At 58.2% G+C, this 16,063-nt stretch overlaps 1 protein-coding gene across 12 annotated transcripts in view; it reads left to right on the top strand.

Moving 5' to 3' along the window:
* Positions 1-1,626: 1,626 nt before the first annotated feature.
* NRXN2 (neurexin 2) overlaps positions 1,627-16,063 on the top strand; it is a 110,458-nt gene continuing 96,021 nt past the window's right edge. For all 12 annotated transcript variants that reach the window (XM_044943663.2, XM_044943675.2, XM_044943664.2 and 9 more), the window contains exons 1-2: positions 1,627-1,861; positions 11,455-12,422. In XM_044943663.2, the coding sequence (XP_044799598.2) occupies positions 11,699-12,422 (724 nt within the window). In that variant the 5' untranslated portion in view covers positions 1,627-1,861; positions 11,455-11,698. The remainder of the gene's footprint in view (positions 1,862-11,454; positions 12,423-16,063) is intronic.

Raw genomic sequence — 16,063 nt, 5'->3', positions numbered from 1 at the left:
GAAGGCCATCCTGAGGGTCTGTCCAAGGTCAGCGGAGGCCCTCCAAGTCTGGAACCTGGCTCAGGGATCTCTCTTTCCAAGCCCTAGGGTCCTATGGCCTGGGTCCCCCCTCTCATCCCCTCACAGGCTGGGGAGAGAGCTCTCTTGGGGGGGTGTGGGTCCCCATACATCTACTCAGTAATTGACCACTCTGGGCAAAGTGCCTCAGGGGCCAGGATGACCTCGCGGGAAGGCCCTCTGTGTACACCTGTTCCCCTAGGCATGCACTTGCCCCGGGCCCCTGTGTGCACAAGTTTGTGTATGTTCTTGAGCAAGCATGTGTTTCCTGTGGGTGTTGTACCATGGCGGGGCATTTCTGTAGGTGTCCCTGTGTGTCCCTTTGGGAATGCCTATACACACATGGATAGGTGTGCATGGCCACGAGTATGCCTCCAAGTGCCCATGCTTGCAACAGTGGTCGAATGTGAGTGTTCTTGCGTGTAGCCTCTGGCTAAGGAAGTGCCACCTACCACTGGCTGTGCAGATCACAGACCCTGCAACAGAAATCAGGGTCATGGAGTGAGCTGGCAGAATGGTCATTCACACACACACACACACACACACACACACACACACTCTGCCTCATTCAGAAACCCAGTGTCCGACTTTGTGATACACATGCTGGGTGCCAGGGTCCACCTTGGGCTGGTTGAGTGAATGAGGGGTCCCCTTTCTTTCACATTCATACCCATGCAGTGATGCTGATGCCCTCCCGGGGAAAACCTTCACTCCAGCACAACGTTCACTCTGAAACTTCTAGTTTCAGAGTTCTGGTTGAAGGGAGCTGCTGCCAGCTTCCCTTCAGTGTTCCAGGCTGTGTGCATCCACGGCCCTGCCCCTCAATCTGCTGCTAGTTCAGAGCGCCAGGCAGGACTGGGAATCAGGCTTCAAACTCTGGGATTCCCATGAGGCAGGGCTGTGAAACTCCAAGCCCCTAGATCTACCCCGCCCCCATCTCTGCCTTTCCCTCCCCCACCGCGCCTCTGTCCCTTTCCCAGGAAAAACCTTCCCTTCTCACTTGTAGGGGCAGCCAAGGGAGCCCTTGGGCAGTAAGAGGCAGAAGCCAGTCAAGGGCTGGGAAAGGCACCTTACAGGCGCGGGCGGGGTCCCGCTTCCCTAGGCTCCAGGCAATCCGGGCCCGACACTAGGCGTGGCCAGCAGAGGGCGCTGCGGCCCGGGCCCCGCGCAGGTCCTGCTCCCTCGGTGCCCGAAGTCTGGGCCCACGGCTTCCCCTTCGACTCGCCCCAGCCCCGGGCGCTGCCACGCGGTCCGGCCGGCCGGGGGTGCGGGACCCCAGGGCAAGAGGCTAGGGCGACTGGGTTTCCAGAAGTCATTGGGGCTGGTTTCGGATGTCTGCTCGGTTTCGGGGCTCAGGCACCAGGGCTAAGGACCTCGAGAAGCGGGAAAGAACGCGGATGCCCTGAGACTGGAACGCCTGGGTTCCTCGCCGGGGAAGGAGGTGGGCCTGTGGAGCAGCGGCGGGCACCGGCGGCCTCTGCGCCTTCGCATTGGCTGCGCCGCTCGTCCGTTAGCGCGGCGTGACCCAATGCGCGCTCCCGGGGGGCGGGCACTGGTGCTGATGCTGCCGTCAGTCGGTGTTGCAGGGATGCGGCGGCGGGAGCAGCCGCCCTGACTCGCGGAGCATCCTCCTCTGAGCGGCACCGCGGCGGGGCGGGTGGACCGGCAGGCGGGCGGGGACGTGGCAGGGAGCGAGAGAGGCGCGAGGCGGCCGACGCTGCTGGCCCTGGTTCTGCCAACCGCCGGAGACGGGGCGGCCCCGGGGTTCTGATCCCCACCCTCCTCCTGGTGCCCCCAGAACCAGGTACGGGGTGAGGGGGGGCTGCGGCGGAGACGGGCGGGGGGCGGGAGCCGATCGGGGGAGGGGAACGATTGGAGGGGCGGGGGAGGCAGGAAGGATGGATTGGGGGGCGGGGGCGCTGCCGCGCTGAGAGGGCTGGCTGGGTGACAGCGAGGCGGCTAAGCGGCTGGGGGGGTTGGGGATAGGAGGCTCCCTGTGGAAGGGGCACTGGCCCCGAGCTGGGGTGAATGGAGGGGAGTGGGAGGGATGGTCACTGAAGAAGGAATGGGGCGAGAAGGAGGTGCATCCGGAGGGCTTGTGAGGGAGGCTCTGAAGCGGGGGTCCCCAGCCTCTGCTAGCCCCAAGGGCTGGAAGCAGTGCTCGTCCAGAGGGAATGGGGAGCTGTTGTGCTCTGAAGGGTCTGCAGGGGAGAGATCAGCGAGGAACTGGGTTTGGTGGTAGGGGGAGAGGGGGCTGGGGAGGGGAAAGGAGTGAAGTGGAAAGGCAGGGAGCACAGGGCCAGGCCAAGAGCTCCATACTGGGGGGCACCAAGGAGGACCAGGCTTTCCTGGGGGATGGGAGCCAAGGGGAGAGGAGGTTATTGGGAGGGACCAGAGGGGAAGGGGCCAAGGTGCTCCAGGCAGAGATGGGTATGTGCTGGTGGAGAGCCGGGAAAGATGGGGGGCCTGAGGGATAGGAGCGGAAGCTTGCGGGGGAAGGTTGGGGATGATGAGAGAGGGAGACTGGGAAATCAGTAGGAGGGGGCTGTGCTGGGGTGGGAACGCGACAGGGTTATGGGCAGAGAGTGCTGCAGGGAGAGGAAGCTGCAGGGCCCTGGGCTTGCTCCCCACCCCCAAAGAGGAGGGGACCATTCCTTACATCCCAGCCTCCTCCCCAGTCAAGGAGCCATCTATCTGCTCTGGGTTCTTTGGGCTGGGGTGTGAGCCCTTGAAGCCTTGATGGGCCCTTGGAGGCAAAACTGGCTTTGGGGGGCTGTTGTCATCTCTACTCTCCAGCCCCACCTGAGTCCTAGGTGAAGGAATTCAGTGCCTCGTTGAACCAGCAAGGGCTGGGAGGGGACTCTTTCTTGGTGCCTGGAGGTGAAGGGGGAAGCTGTCCAGACCAGGCGAGTGATGAAATCCGTCTTAGGGTGTGGGTCTCGGGTCTCCAGTCCTCTTGACTGCCTCAAGGCTTCCAAACACTTCTGGCTTTTTCTGTGCTGGGGGGTGGGGTCATTCATTTCTGCCCCTCCCTCTTGTCCACGTTGCCAGTGTCTAGGTATTCCTTTTGGGGCAGGGTAGACTCCTGGGCCTTGCATTCTCTATCTTCTGCTAGAGAAGTAGAAAGAGAGAAGGAGGAGAGAGGAGGAAAGAGAGGAGGGAGGTTGGCTGATCTGTTCACCGTAAGGCCGTCTGTTTTGTGGGGCTTTGGCCACTCAGGTCCCTAGCTCCTCCTGCCTCCAGGAATGCTGGAATCTGAGGCTGGGCTGGATCTTTCTAGGGGCAGGGGAGAAGGGTCTGGCTGGGGAGGCTCCTTCATTCCTGCTAGAGGAGGTATTCTCAGATCCATTGTGGCCTCAGATCCACAGGGGTGGGCAGGACTGACTGGCAGGCAGAGGCCAGGCAGGCGGTCACAGCGTGGCTGGGGATTTATGTCCAGGAGCCCAGGCCTCTGCTGGCTTCTCAACCTGGGTTGAGTCCACACTCTGAGTTCCTGAGAGGAGGGGGCTGGGTTTGAGAGGGGATGGTGGGGATCTCTTTCCCCTCCAGGCCTCCAGTCTCTATCCAGCTACCTTCTCCTGCCCACCCTTGCCAGTGACACAGACAGCTTGACACGGATACGTATGCTCGGTGACACCCACCCAGACACACACCTACACAGGCACTTACACCTGCGTACACAATACACCTCCTAGCAGCACACCGCCCACACTCCCTGCCCAGAGAAACAGCCACCTCGCTGCCTGCCTCAGAGACCTCCCCCGGGTGCCCTGCTCTGCTGTGACACCCTCGGGGCCCCCACGTGCCCCCAGAGCCTCAGTGCCACGCTGTCAGCTCTCTCCCTCAGATGCATGCACCCCCTGCTCCGTCCAACCAGGCACCACCTCAGATTCATACAGCCGTCTCAGGTGCACCTGTACTCTTCCAACAGACCTTCACTCCCTGAGACACACCCTCTCCTCACAGAGCGCCCACCCCCACCCCCCGCATCATTAAGCACCACGTTCTCTTCTATGTCCTAAGCACTTTGCCCCAGGCTTTCAGGTGCGTGACCACAGCCCCTTCAGGTCTGACCCAGTGCTCAGCCACACCTGTCTTCCTCAGAACCTTCCCATTTCTGGGCCCCCTGCCCCCAGCACTAAGCCTCACATGTGGGGGCCCTACCCCCACCTGGTGCCAATCTATCCATTCATTCTCGGCCCCCATGGGGACACCGCACCCGACAGTGAGCCCGCTCCACCTGCCCAGCCGCTCATCTGCCCGGGCGGCCCCTGGCCTGGGCCCGTCCACGCCCGCAGGGCTGCAGCCCTCAGAGACTCAGTCAGCAATCAATCTGGCACGTGCATAGCACCTTGCCCATCCTCGCTCCTTCCAGAGCCCTCTCTGCTGCCGCCACGGTGGGGTGGGGTCAGAGAGAGGCCTCCTGGACTCAGCTCTGCCCCTCCGTGAGCCTCAGTTTCCTCATCTGTAAAATGGAGGGGTCCCCACCTACCTCATGGGGTTCTTTCGAGGAGTAGGCCAGATGATCATGATGACAATAATAACAACAATGACTGTATTCACAGGCATTCTTTGTTTTATTGCGCTTCACAGATAATTATGTTTTTTGCAAAGTGAAGGTTTGTGGCAACCCTTCATTGTCAGATGACGGTTAGTGTATTTTAGCAATAAAGTATTTTAAAATAAAGGTATGTACATTGCTTTTTTAGACACGATGCTGTCACACATAGGACTATAGGATCATAGGCTACTGTACAGTGTGACTGGGCAAAAAATTCGTGTGACTTCCTTTATTGCAATATTCGCTTTATTGTGGTGGCCTGGAATCGAACCCGTGGTATCGCCAAGGCTTTGGAGTAGGCACACTGTCCCTGCCATGAGCCTGGCTCTGTGTTAAGCACTCTGTGAACTTTGTCTGATGTGTTTGTCCTGCCCCCAGTAAATGGCGGCTATTTTCATGTTCATCACGACCTTCCATGTGCACACATACGCCTGTCATGGGCACTGTTAGGAACATTCCCAGGCACCTCCTGCTTACTCACAAGGCCACCCCTGGAAGCCATCTGTCCCCTCTGAATTGCTGGGATGTACCCCCCCAGGGCATCATCCCTCAGCTGTGCACAGCATGGGGTGGGCATGGGGGTGAGCTGCCTTTCACTGCCTACCTCAAACACCTCGCTCTGCCCCCAGTGTGTCGAGTCATTCATTTGCACCTCAGTCCCCAGCCCACCCACCTCCTCAGACCCACACACCTGGCAACTGCCTCGTCATGTGCATCGTGAGCTGCCACTCTGGTGCCCAGACCCTTTTAGGCTTCTCTCCATGTACATGAACACCTGCTCAGGGGGACCCTCGCACACACCCACCCACTACCAGCCTTGCTGCTCTGAGACCTCTGCTGGTCTCCAGACCCATTCTTCTCTTTCCCACCTTCCTAGGTAGGAAGAAGTGCCCGGAAGTGTGGGGAAGGGTCCAGGGGGCAAAATCCTAGTCCCAGCTCTGCCCTGACAAGCTGTGTGACCTTGTGGAGTCTGCCTTTGGTCAGCGCCCTAGCACCCACTAGCCACAGGGGGACTTCAGGCTTGAGCCAGTGGGGATGGGAGCTGGGAGGTGGGGGTAGGGGTGACTCAACTGCTCTCAGGATCTCCACCCTCCCTTCGCCCGCAGAATCCTGTCCCATAGAGATGGCTGCTCAGTGGCCCCTCCTCTTCTCTCAGTGTCAGTTTCCCCATTTGCAAAAGGGGGGCAGTTCTAAGGTCTGCCTGGCTTCTCTCATCCCTCCATGGTGAGAATCAAAGGAAACGAGAAACACATGGAGTTTTGCACACTGTAAAACGCTGAGACGAGGAGTTTTTAAAGTGATTATTAATACAACACCTACTTCTCCACGTTAGTCTCTACTAGGCACTGTTTCAAGTGCTTTACATATATCAATTCACTTTTGAAAACACTACTAAAATCTCTATTTTACACATAAGGCAACTGAGGCCCAGAGAAGCTAAGCAACTTGTCCAAGGTCACACAGCTAGAAAGGAGTAGAGCTGGCATGAACCCAGGCTCCTGAGTCAGCGCCCCTAATCCCTGCACTTTCTCGGTTTTGCTTTTGCCCCCTGCCAAGATGTGTCTGACCGTGGACTTGCCGGAGGTCTTCCCTTGTCACTTCTAGGTCATCAGAGCTGGAAGGAGGGAGCAGGGAGAGGAGGTGGGACTTATTCTTTGCTTACTGATCCTGCCTGAGGTTTTAGGGAGGAGAGAGGACCCTTCAAAATACACCTTCTGCCATTGGAAAGGTCCCTCAGAGCTCGAGCTGTCTGATGCCCCCTCCCCTGTGATTCAGGAGCCCCCTGCTGAACATCTCTGAGCCTTAGTCACCCTTCCTCAGCTCACACACCCCCACAAACGGGGAACTCACCCCTCCCCCCGACCGGAGGCAACCTACTCCACTGTTGGCTGCTCTAGATTGCCGGCAAGTTTCTCTTTCGCTTGAGCCAAAAATTCCCTCCCCATAACACACACTCTCCCACCTGTCCACAGGCTGCCTTCTGGGGCACCAGAATGTGTGCAAACCCAGCTCTTCCTCCCTGATGCCTGGGGGAGGCCCCTGCTGTCACACTCCCAGCTGGCGCGTGAGAGAGCTGGCTTGAGGAGAGGAGAGCCAGAGAGAGGCTGGCATTCCCATGGCTGGAGGTGTGTGTGTGTGTGTGTGGGTGTGTGTGGTGTAGACATCAGAGAAGGGGCTGAGTGGATGCCGGGAGAACACCTCTAGACAGGGGCTCTGCCGGAGCGGGTACAGACAATCTAACCCTGAAATTCACATCCGTTCGTTCAGTTTGTGCTGGTGGTGTGGGGTGGAGGATTTTGGTCAGACTGGAAGGCCCAGGAGTGGAATAGTGGGTACATGGGAAGCATCTGGAATGGAAGTCCAGTGACCTTGATTTTAGTCTTGCTCTTCTCCATGGGCCTAGGGCTGTGGTTGCTCCTCTCTGGGACTTGAAGGATGAACTCTACGAGCTCTGCGGTCTGTGTCTTTTGGCCCCCCTGGGGCAGACTCAGAGTCTGGGTTGTCTGAAGAGGGCAGGGCCCCAGCGAAGGTCAGGTCAGAGAAGGGTGAGCTCTCTGAGCCTGACACCGCCCTGTGGCCTGTGGCCAGTGCAGGGTAGAAGAAAGGCCACAGGTGTTGGAGCCAGCTGACCCCTCACCTGCTCTTGAGCTTGGGGAAATTAATCCATCGTTTGAAGCTCAGGGTCCCTGTTTGTAAGCCTGGGGTAAATAAACCACCTCCTAGCACGGGAGGATATATTAGCCAATGCTGTGGTGGTCCAGCCTGGCACATGATGCGCAGTGGAAAGCTCCAGAGTCACAGCCCAGATGCCACGCTGGCACTGGTCTGGTCGTGGGAAGATGAGGAGGAGGCTGTCAGGGCCCAGAAAGAACCTGTGGGACAGGATTCTGTGGGGCTGAGAGTGGGCTGAGGTCCTGAGAGCCGCTGAGTCACCCCACCCCCACCCCATCTAGTTCCCATCACCACTGACTCAAGGCTGCAGAGTCCATCCGTGGGTAGGGGGTGCTAGGGAGCTGACTGGGGGGCAAATCCCAGATGGCAGGGGAGAGGTCTGTTCCCTGGAGGAGCAGTGGCCCTGGGCCAGCAGTGGCTGGCGGTGTATGCTACACTGATGTCACTCGGCAGGCAGGATATCCCAAGGCTGCTCTGGCCAGTGTCTCCGGTCTGGCAGTGGGCACTGGAGAAGCATTGATCTTGGGGAGCAGAGCATGGACACCGCAGGTGCTGGGGGCTTCCACTGCAAGGCATGAGTGTGGGGGAAGAGCCGTGCTCAACTCCAGGGACTGTTTACTTGATGTAGCTGTGCAAGGCCCTGGCCCTGGCCCACGGGGAGGAGAGCTGCATGCCAGGAGTTGAAGAAGGATGGAGCATCTTAGGTTAGCAGGAAGCCCCTGTGTCCGGGGAGGAAGGGTGGGTTGGAGGCAGAAGCTTGGTCCTGGACTGGAGGAGGCTGAAGGGAGGGCACAGGGGTGGTAAAGAGCAGCAGGTACTCTAGGGCGGGGTGGGGTGGAAGGACTCAGGTGTCCGCTTAGCTCACGCTTCTCTTGGGGTTATCTTTGCCTTGCAAGCCTGAAGCTGCCCCAGTGGTCTCTGGAGAGAGGACACAGGGAAGGCGGGGGCTTCCTCCCGGCCAGCCCTGCAGCCCCTGTGCCCCGGCGTTGAGCCAGGCTGGCCTGTGCTGCAGAGCTGCGGGCTGTGGGAAGAATGAGTAATGAGCCTTGAGGGGCCGCAGGCCCAGCCCCTGCCCCGGCCCCTCCCGGGGGCACCGCAGAAGCCCGGGTTCTGCCCCACAGCCGCTGCCAGGCACCTGCCTGCCCACAGCACCCGCTCCCTTGCCACACTCTCCCTCCACATCTGGGCACACAAAGACCTGTAGAGTCATCCCCTGGACTCTTACCCACTTTGTCACCTCCACTGCTGCTGCTGCTGCTAAGTCGCTTCAGTCGTGTCCGACTCTGTGCAACCCCACAGACGGCAGCCCACCAGGCTCCCCCGTCCCTGGGATTCTCCAGGCAAGAACACTGGAGTGGGCTGCCATTTCCTTCTCCAATGCAAGAAAGTGAAAAGTCAAATGAAAAGTGAAAGTGAATTCTCTCAGTCGTGTCCAACTCTTAGCGACCCCATGGACTGCAGCCTACCAGGCTCCTCTGCCCATGGGATTTTCCGGGCAAGAGTACTGGAGTGGGTTGCCATTGCCTTCTCCGGCGGCAGCCACTTCCATCCCCCAAACAGGTAACATTCCTCTGATTTTTAGGACCCAGGCGGCTGCCTTCCAGTCTCTGGAGGCCTCCTCCGCCATCCTTCACTTCCTGTCCTCCGCCAACTTCCTGAACTAGGGAGACCCTGCCCCTAGGTTCTGTCAGCAGGGACCCCTCTGCCGCTCTGGAGAGGGTGGGGGATGTGAGCAAACAGAGGCACTGGGTTGGGGGGCGGGGCCGGGGAACGAATCCCCTTCCTTATCCCTGCGGCCGAGGCAGACTGGACAGCAGCACGAAATCCTATTCTTTTTGCCAGCAGAAATCGATAGCTAATTAATTCCCTCCCCAAAATAGTGTCCGGAAGTGGGGGTGGGGGCTGGAAGACAGGCCAGGCCAGACTGAGACCCTGGGGGGGGTGGTTGGGGAGGGCGGGAGGATGCCATTCTCTGGCGTCTGGAGCTGCGCCTCTGCGGGGGGTCTCTGGCTGCTCCTTCTGAAGAAGAGGGGGTTTGGTCTTTCCCCAAGCCTGAGGGTCCTTTTCCCCTGCCCTGGGCTGGGGTGAGGGTGCGTGTGTGTGTGTGTGTGTGTGTGTGTGTGTGTGTTGGGGGTGGGGGAGGTAAGGGCGTCAATCAGGCTGGGAGCAGGTGCTGCATTTAATTTGATTGGCTAATTAGCCCGCGCATGTTAATTATCTCTATTACCCAATGAGGAGAGGCAGTGGCAAAGCTATATATAACCAGCGACAGTGTTTGGAGAGAGAGGGGGTTGCCTGCCTGGACCGCCTCCCTTCTTGGCTGGGAAGGGGCAGTCCTTGGAGGGGGGCTGGGGCAGGACTCTTGAGACCCTCTTGGAGCCTGTAGGGTTGGGGAGGAGGGAGTCAGGAGCCAGATGGAAGGACCTGAGAGCTGGATTTGAGGGTCTCTTGGAGGTGGCTCCTCAAACTCTACTGACAGCCACCTGAGGCTGTCTCTGACTCATCTTCTTTCTGCATACATATCACTCCAACCATCCTGTCCCCCAACTCTTTGCTCACCCTTCACCTGGCTTTTTGCGGGGGGCGGGGGGGGGGCTTTAGCTTTCTCTCTCCCTTCATACCCCTAGCTTCCTCCCATGGAGGGAGGAAACACATCCATCCAACCTTCTCTCTCTCCAAGGATCCGTCTTCTCTTCTTTCGGCTTACACCTCTCTGAACTACACCTGTGGCTGCCCTGCCCTTTGTCCTGCTGGAGTCAGAGACACATGGATCTAAGTCCCAGTTCCCCACTGCCTTGCTGTTCGACCTTGGGCAAGTCCCTAGACTTTAATATGTGGGATTCCCCAGTGGTTAATGGGAATAATGGGACCTCCCAGACTGATTAAGTAAAATGACATTTGTAAAACTGCTCAGCATCCAGGGCATTGATAAATGCTGTCGGAATTTGGAATTTAATTTTCTCTATCTTCTCGCTCTTTTTTCTCCCCATCAGGCCTTCTCTCTCATCCATTATTCTTCTCTTTCATGCAATTTCTCTTCTTCCTCTCCCCCCTCCCCTTCAATCTTTCCCTGTCTCTTCCTAAACTCTGGCCCGTCTCTGTTTCTTTCTCAGGCTTCACCCCACCTCTTTCCCTTCCTCCCTCCCCAAAATAAAATCAATGCAATATGCAGGAGGGTTGTTGGATATAAATAATTACGACTCGGAGTTTAACGAGATGCAAATTCCCCTCCCTGTCGTGGGGTATAAATTGCTCTCTGACAGCCAGTTACAAGGGTAATCATTTCAGAAAGGCAATTTTATGCAAATGAGGCTGTCTGCCTCCTGGTGGCTCCCCCAGCCCTGGATGGGTTGGAGGCTGGAACCCAGGGGTGAAGTGAAGGCCCAAGTATCAGCCTAGGTCCCAGGCTGAAGCCTGGGAGCTGGAGCTTGAGGGTGACAGACATTTAGGTTCAGGAAGGACCCAGGCTGGTGAGCAGGGTGTTGGGGCCCAGAAAGGGGGTGATTGTGGTTTTGGGGGAATTGTAGACACAGAATCATGTGCCTGAGTCCTTGCATGGAAGGAGAGGGCCTGGGGCCTGGAAGTCTGGGTCCTGGCTGGCTTCTCTCCCTTGCCTCCTTCCCAGCCAGGTTACCCAGGGATACCATCGACAAATTGGCATTTAATTAATCCCAATGAATTATTTAGCAACTTCATTATCCAGCATCAGGAACTGATGAGAGAGAGCCCATGGCAGGTGGTGGGACCATGCACAGAGGTTGGGTAGCTCAAAGAGGAAGGGGCTGTGGTCAGCAGCTGGAGGAGTCTCTAGGCCTCACCCACAGGAGCTGGCCCTGGTCCTGATAGGAGGCGAGGGTGAGGGCATCTGGACTGGGCTCCTCCTGGACTCTAAGGTGTCACCTCCCTACCTGTCTGCATCTTATACCCTAGATGATGCCCCTAGAGGGTGTTATCTCCGCTCCTTCTCTCTCCACCCCACCCCCAAGTGCTGGGTCCCGAGTATTCCCATCCTCGTGGCGAGACCCTCTCCAGGTCAAGGTGGATCCTCCAGTTCTAAAGGGAAACAGTTCATCTCTTGCTAGTGTGAAGGGGGAGCCCGACACCGACGACGCCTCCCCTCCTCCGAACTCCTCAGTAACCCTTTCCTCTCCGTTTCCCCGCAGGCCTCCCTCCCCCATCTTCTGTCGGAGCCCGCAACGGGGGAGGGGCGCCTCTGCTCCCGCCCGGGGGAAGCCGGCATCTGGGCCTCTGCGCACCTCGTCCTGCGGCCGGGTCCATGGCACTGTGAGCCGGCGAGGGAGCCCCGCTCGGTGCGGGGGGCGCCCGGCCCCCTCCCTGCCCCATGCACCCGCGGCTCTGAAGCCTGAGCGGGGCCGGGGGCCGGGCGGGGCCGGGGCCGCCGGAGGCATGGCGCTCGGGAACCGGTGGCGGCCGCCGTCGCTGCCGCTGCTGCTGCTGCTGACGCTCGCGGCAGGTGCGGGCGGCCTGGAGTTCGGCGGCGGCCCCGGGCAGTGGGCGCGCTACGCGCGTTGGACCGGCGCGGCGAGCAGCGGCGAGCTCAGCTTCAGCCTGCGCACCAACGCCACGCGCGCGCTGCTGCTCTACCTGGACGACGGCGGCGACTGCGACTTCCTGGAGCTACTGCTGGTGGACGGGCGCCTGCGGTTGCGCTTCACGCTCTCGTGCGCCGAGCCCGCCACGCTGCAGCTGGACACGCCGGTGGCCGATGACCGCTGGCATATGGTGCTGCTGACCCGCGACGCGCGCCGCACCGCCCTGGCGGTGGACGGCGAAGCCCGCGCCGCCGAGGTGCGCTCTAAGAGGCGCGAGATGCAGGTGGCCAGCGACTTGTTCGTGGGAGGCATCCCCCCCGACGTGCGACTCTCGGCGCTCACGCTCAGCACCGTCAAATACGAGCCGCCCTTCCGCGGCCTCCTGGCCAACCTGAAGCTGGGCGAGCGGCCCCCCGCGCTGCTGGGCAGCCAGGGCCTGCGCGGCGCCGCCGCCGACCCCCTTTGCGCCCCCGCGCGCAACCCCTGTGCCAATGGCGGCCTCTGCACCGTGCTGGCCCCCGGCGAGGTGGGCTGCGACTGCAGCCACACGGGCTTCGGCGGCAAGTTCTGCAGCGAAGGTGAGCCCGGGGGAGCCGCCGCTGGGCGCCTGGAGGCGGGAATAAGGGGTGGGAGGGTTGCCCGGGATCCAGGCCTGTGGGGGGCACCTGCGGTCCGCGGGCTCCGGCACAAGGGCGGGTGTGTGTACCAGCACGCGAGTTGTGAGGGGCGTGTGAGGACCCCTGTCTCAAGAAGAGGGCGCACGTGGTCAGCCAGGGAGCAGGATGGGGGCGGGGTGCCCCGGGTGGGTGTGACCTGCCGGCAGGCCCTGTGTGGGCGCGGCCTCGCGAGCCCATCCGGGGCTCCTCTCCGTATCCCCAGGGAGGGTTCCGTGGCGACCTGTGGGTAGGACTGTGTAGTGAGAGCCAACTAGCGAGAAGATGTTCAGGCCCTTGAGGGCGTGTGGGTCGGGTGGGTGACCGACTGTGAGGCGCCCGCGAGGGCCGGTGGAAGAGCTCTGTGTGGGCGGGGCCTTGTGAGTAGGGACGGTGGTTGGGGGGCGGCCCTGTGAGAGTGAGTGAGGGAGCCGGGGCCTTCGCTGTGGGGAGGGCCGGGGAGGGCGGGGCCTAGGAGGCGGGGGCGTGGCTGGTCCGAGTGGGCGGGGCCACAGTCTGAGGGTCCGCGCGCGGGCGGGAAGCCCTGCCTGAGAGGCCCCGACTGGACGGACCCGCGCCTGAGGGCCGGACGGGAGACCGTTGGGCGCCGGGAGAAGAGCCCACGGCGCGTTCGAGGGTGGGTGGTGATTGTCAGGCGGTGACTGCACGCGCCAGGAGGGCGGGAAGCGAGTGTTTTCAGAGTGAATGAAGCTCGAGGGAGAGGGTGGCTGAGGCCTCTTAGGGTTGCTGACTAGAGTCGCCGATTTTGATGAGGGGGGAAAAAATGGCTGGTCGTCTCTTCCGGGTGAGAAACTGCAAGCAGAGGCTGGTTTTGAACATCGGAGCCCTTGCAGGTGTGGGGTGTGGAAGGGAGATTGGGGGGCTGGAGAGGACTGGTGAGGACTCTGGAACTGGGTATGAAATCAGGACTGGAAGGGGTGGTTCTACCAGTACCCGGGATGCAAGAGGCCTTGATGAGCAAGGTGGGGGGACAAGGTCGAGGATGGCTGAGCCGGGCCTGGGGTGAGGTGAGGTTTAGGGGAACGGGCGAGGGAGGGATTTTGAGGCCCCTGTTGGCACTTTGGTCTGGCTGGGGAGTAGGGGAGAGGTTCCCCATCAGTTTGGAGCCTGGGCATAGGCACCTCCTTCCTCCCTGGTGTGTGGCAGCCGTTTGGAGCGGAGGTGTGCAGTCCTTTCCTTCAGTCCCCCTAGGAGTTGTGGGCTGCTTAGCATTGTGGGTGTGTCTACCCTCAAGAGGTAGGGTCTTTGAGGAGTGTGTGTGCCCACAGACTAGTGTGGCCCTGGGACTGCTTTGCGGGTAGTGTCCTCCTGCCCAGGACCTGGGGACAGCCACAGGAGAAGCCACGTTTGCAGGTGAAGGCCTGTACTTTGCCCAGTATTCTGACTGTGTATCTGCAGTTGTGGTAGAGGAGAACATAAGGCAGGTTTTCAGTGGCTCTTGGGAGTTATTTGTACAAGGTGGTGGGATGTATCTTCAGGAACTGTGTGTATTAAGTCAATCTGGCACCTTCTCGCCTTTTCTCCAAGGAGTGCAGGTGCTCCCTAAACTGTGAAATTGTGTGTCTGTGTGTGTTTGCTTGCATGCAGAGGTGTGGGAGTCTGGCAGTGTATCATGTGCGAATGGTCTGTTGGCAGATAAAGTCCCGTGCTTAGTAGAGTAAGTAGTATGTGAGTGTAAGGGCGTGGCTGCACGTGCAGGTATCCATGTGCGTGTGTTTCCATGGGAGACCTCAGTAAGACACTGGACTTTATGAGGAATCTTTCATGACCTGTAACTTGATTCTCTGGTCCCTATGATCTCTCCCCTCTAAGCCTTCTTAAGAAAATAGCATGAACCATGCTATTTTTTAAAAAATTATTTTTTAGAGATTATTTTTTTGGCTGCACCATGCAGCAGCGTGTGGGGTCTTCATTCCCCAACCAGGGATTGAACCTGAGCCTGCTGCAGTGGGCGCTCAGAGTCGTAGCCACTGCACCACCAGGGAAGTCCCTGAACCACACCCTTCTGACTACATGGAAGGGAAATTTGAGCTACACAGCAGCCACTGGTCCATGATCTCACTGTGGCAGAATTGGCCTGGGTATATTAAAAATGCAGCCAGAGTCCTTGTATTCATTCCCTGAAAGGATTCATCGGCCAGAGGCTCCCAGTGAGCCATACGAGATGTGTGCTTTGGAATGTGTGTTGTGTGCTTGTGTGTCTGAGATGTGTTTGGGTACCTGTGTGTGATGCGGTGGTTGTATCATGTGTATATGTATTGGATGTGTATCAGTTAAATGTTTGTGTCAGCTCTGTTGGAGCTGGGAGAGGCAGCTGTGTATCTAACCCATTGTGTGTGTGTGCGTGTGTGTGTATGTTTGTGAGATATCCATTGAGGGAGTTGTGCTTTGTCTGAGATAAAAAGGTAGAGATGTTCATCTGTGAATTCCCTGCACCTAGTATGGTATTTGGCACTTAGTGGGTGTTTGGTAAACATCTCTTCAGTGACTGAATAGATGTTAACAAGTATTTGATAGAATACTTGTTAGGCTTGGGGAAGGCTGTATGTGTATGTGGAACTATGTGTGTGTCTGTTTTCAGCTCTGTGTTGTGGGCATGGTGGTTGTCAACGCTGATGAACTCTGCTTACATCTAGCGATGACAGGCTCAGTGACAGCTCCTCTGCTTCTCCTCCCACCCATGACCTCATTCCCTCCCTTTACATTCGTTCCTTATTTCCTGGGTAGGTTTTGTAATATCCTGTGCTCATTACACTTCATCTAGTACATTCTTATCCAGCCAAGGAGGAAAGGAATGAGCTGCTCCCCCTTGGGTATTGGGTTTGGGGTTGGAAGATTTTAAGGGGAACAGGTCTGGCTCCTGATCAGGGCCAGCGTCTTCAAGCCTCTCTGGAAATTACAGTTACTTCATTCTTATCTGCTTTGAGTGATCCCCAACTTTTTCCGAGATTGAAGACATTTTTAAAAGTCAGTAATTCACAGTACCCCTTCCAAATAGTAGTTATTTTTATATCTGTTTATTGTGAAAATAGATGACTCAAAGCTACTGTGAATTTAGGAAAGCTTTTACATGGCTTTGATGTTACATTTGCCATTGTGGTTAATCAAATATACATTAGGAAAAATAGTTTTAGCTTTATATGTAAGACATAGCTATCTGCCTTCAGCTAGTTGGTGGATCCTTTGGACAGCTCCCACCCCCACCCCTCCTGCCTTCCTGGGTCTGGGCCTGCCCATTGTCTGAGAACTTCCATGCTAGGAAATCTGCTTCTTTTCTCTGGGGTTCTGGCCACAGGTGATTGAAGACAGGGCTAACTAAGTATGAGTCACTGAGTGTTTGTATTCCTGCTGACTGTCTACCAAAGTGGGGATCAAGTAGACTGGGATTTTGCATTGATTTTCATAGGAATTCCTCCTCATGTCATTCATGTGTGGGGAGAAAGAGCTGAAAAGTGATCAAGGAAGAAGAGTGTGCCAGTATGCATGGAAAACCTCGAGTGGAGTGGGGACACAGAGGCATACAATGGTGTGTCAGGGGTGTGGTG

The sequence above is a fragment of the Bubalus bubalis genome, chromosome 5 (assembly GCF_019923935.1).
Source record: "Bubalus bubalis isolate 160015118507 breed Murrah chromosome 5, NDDB_SH_1, whole genome shotgun sequence".
NCBI classification, from domain to species: Eukaryota; Metazoa; Chordata; class Mammalia; order Artiodactyla; family Bovidae; genus Bubalus; species Bubalus bubalis.
Note: the sequence above shows the minus strand (reverse complement) of the source record. Positions and strands in the feature narration are given on the sequence as shown.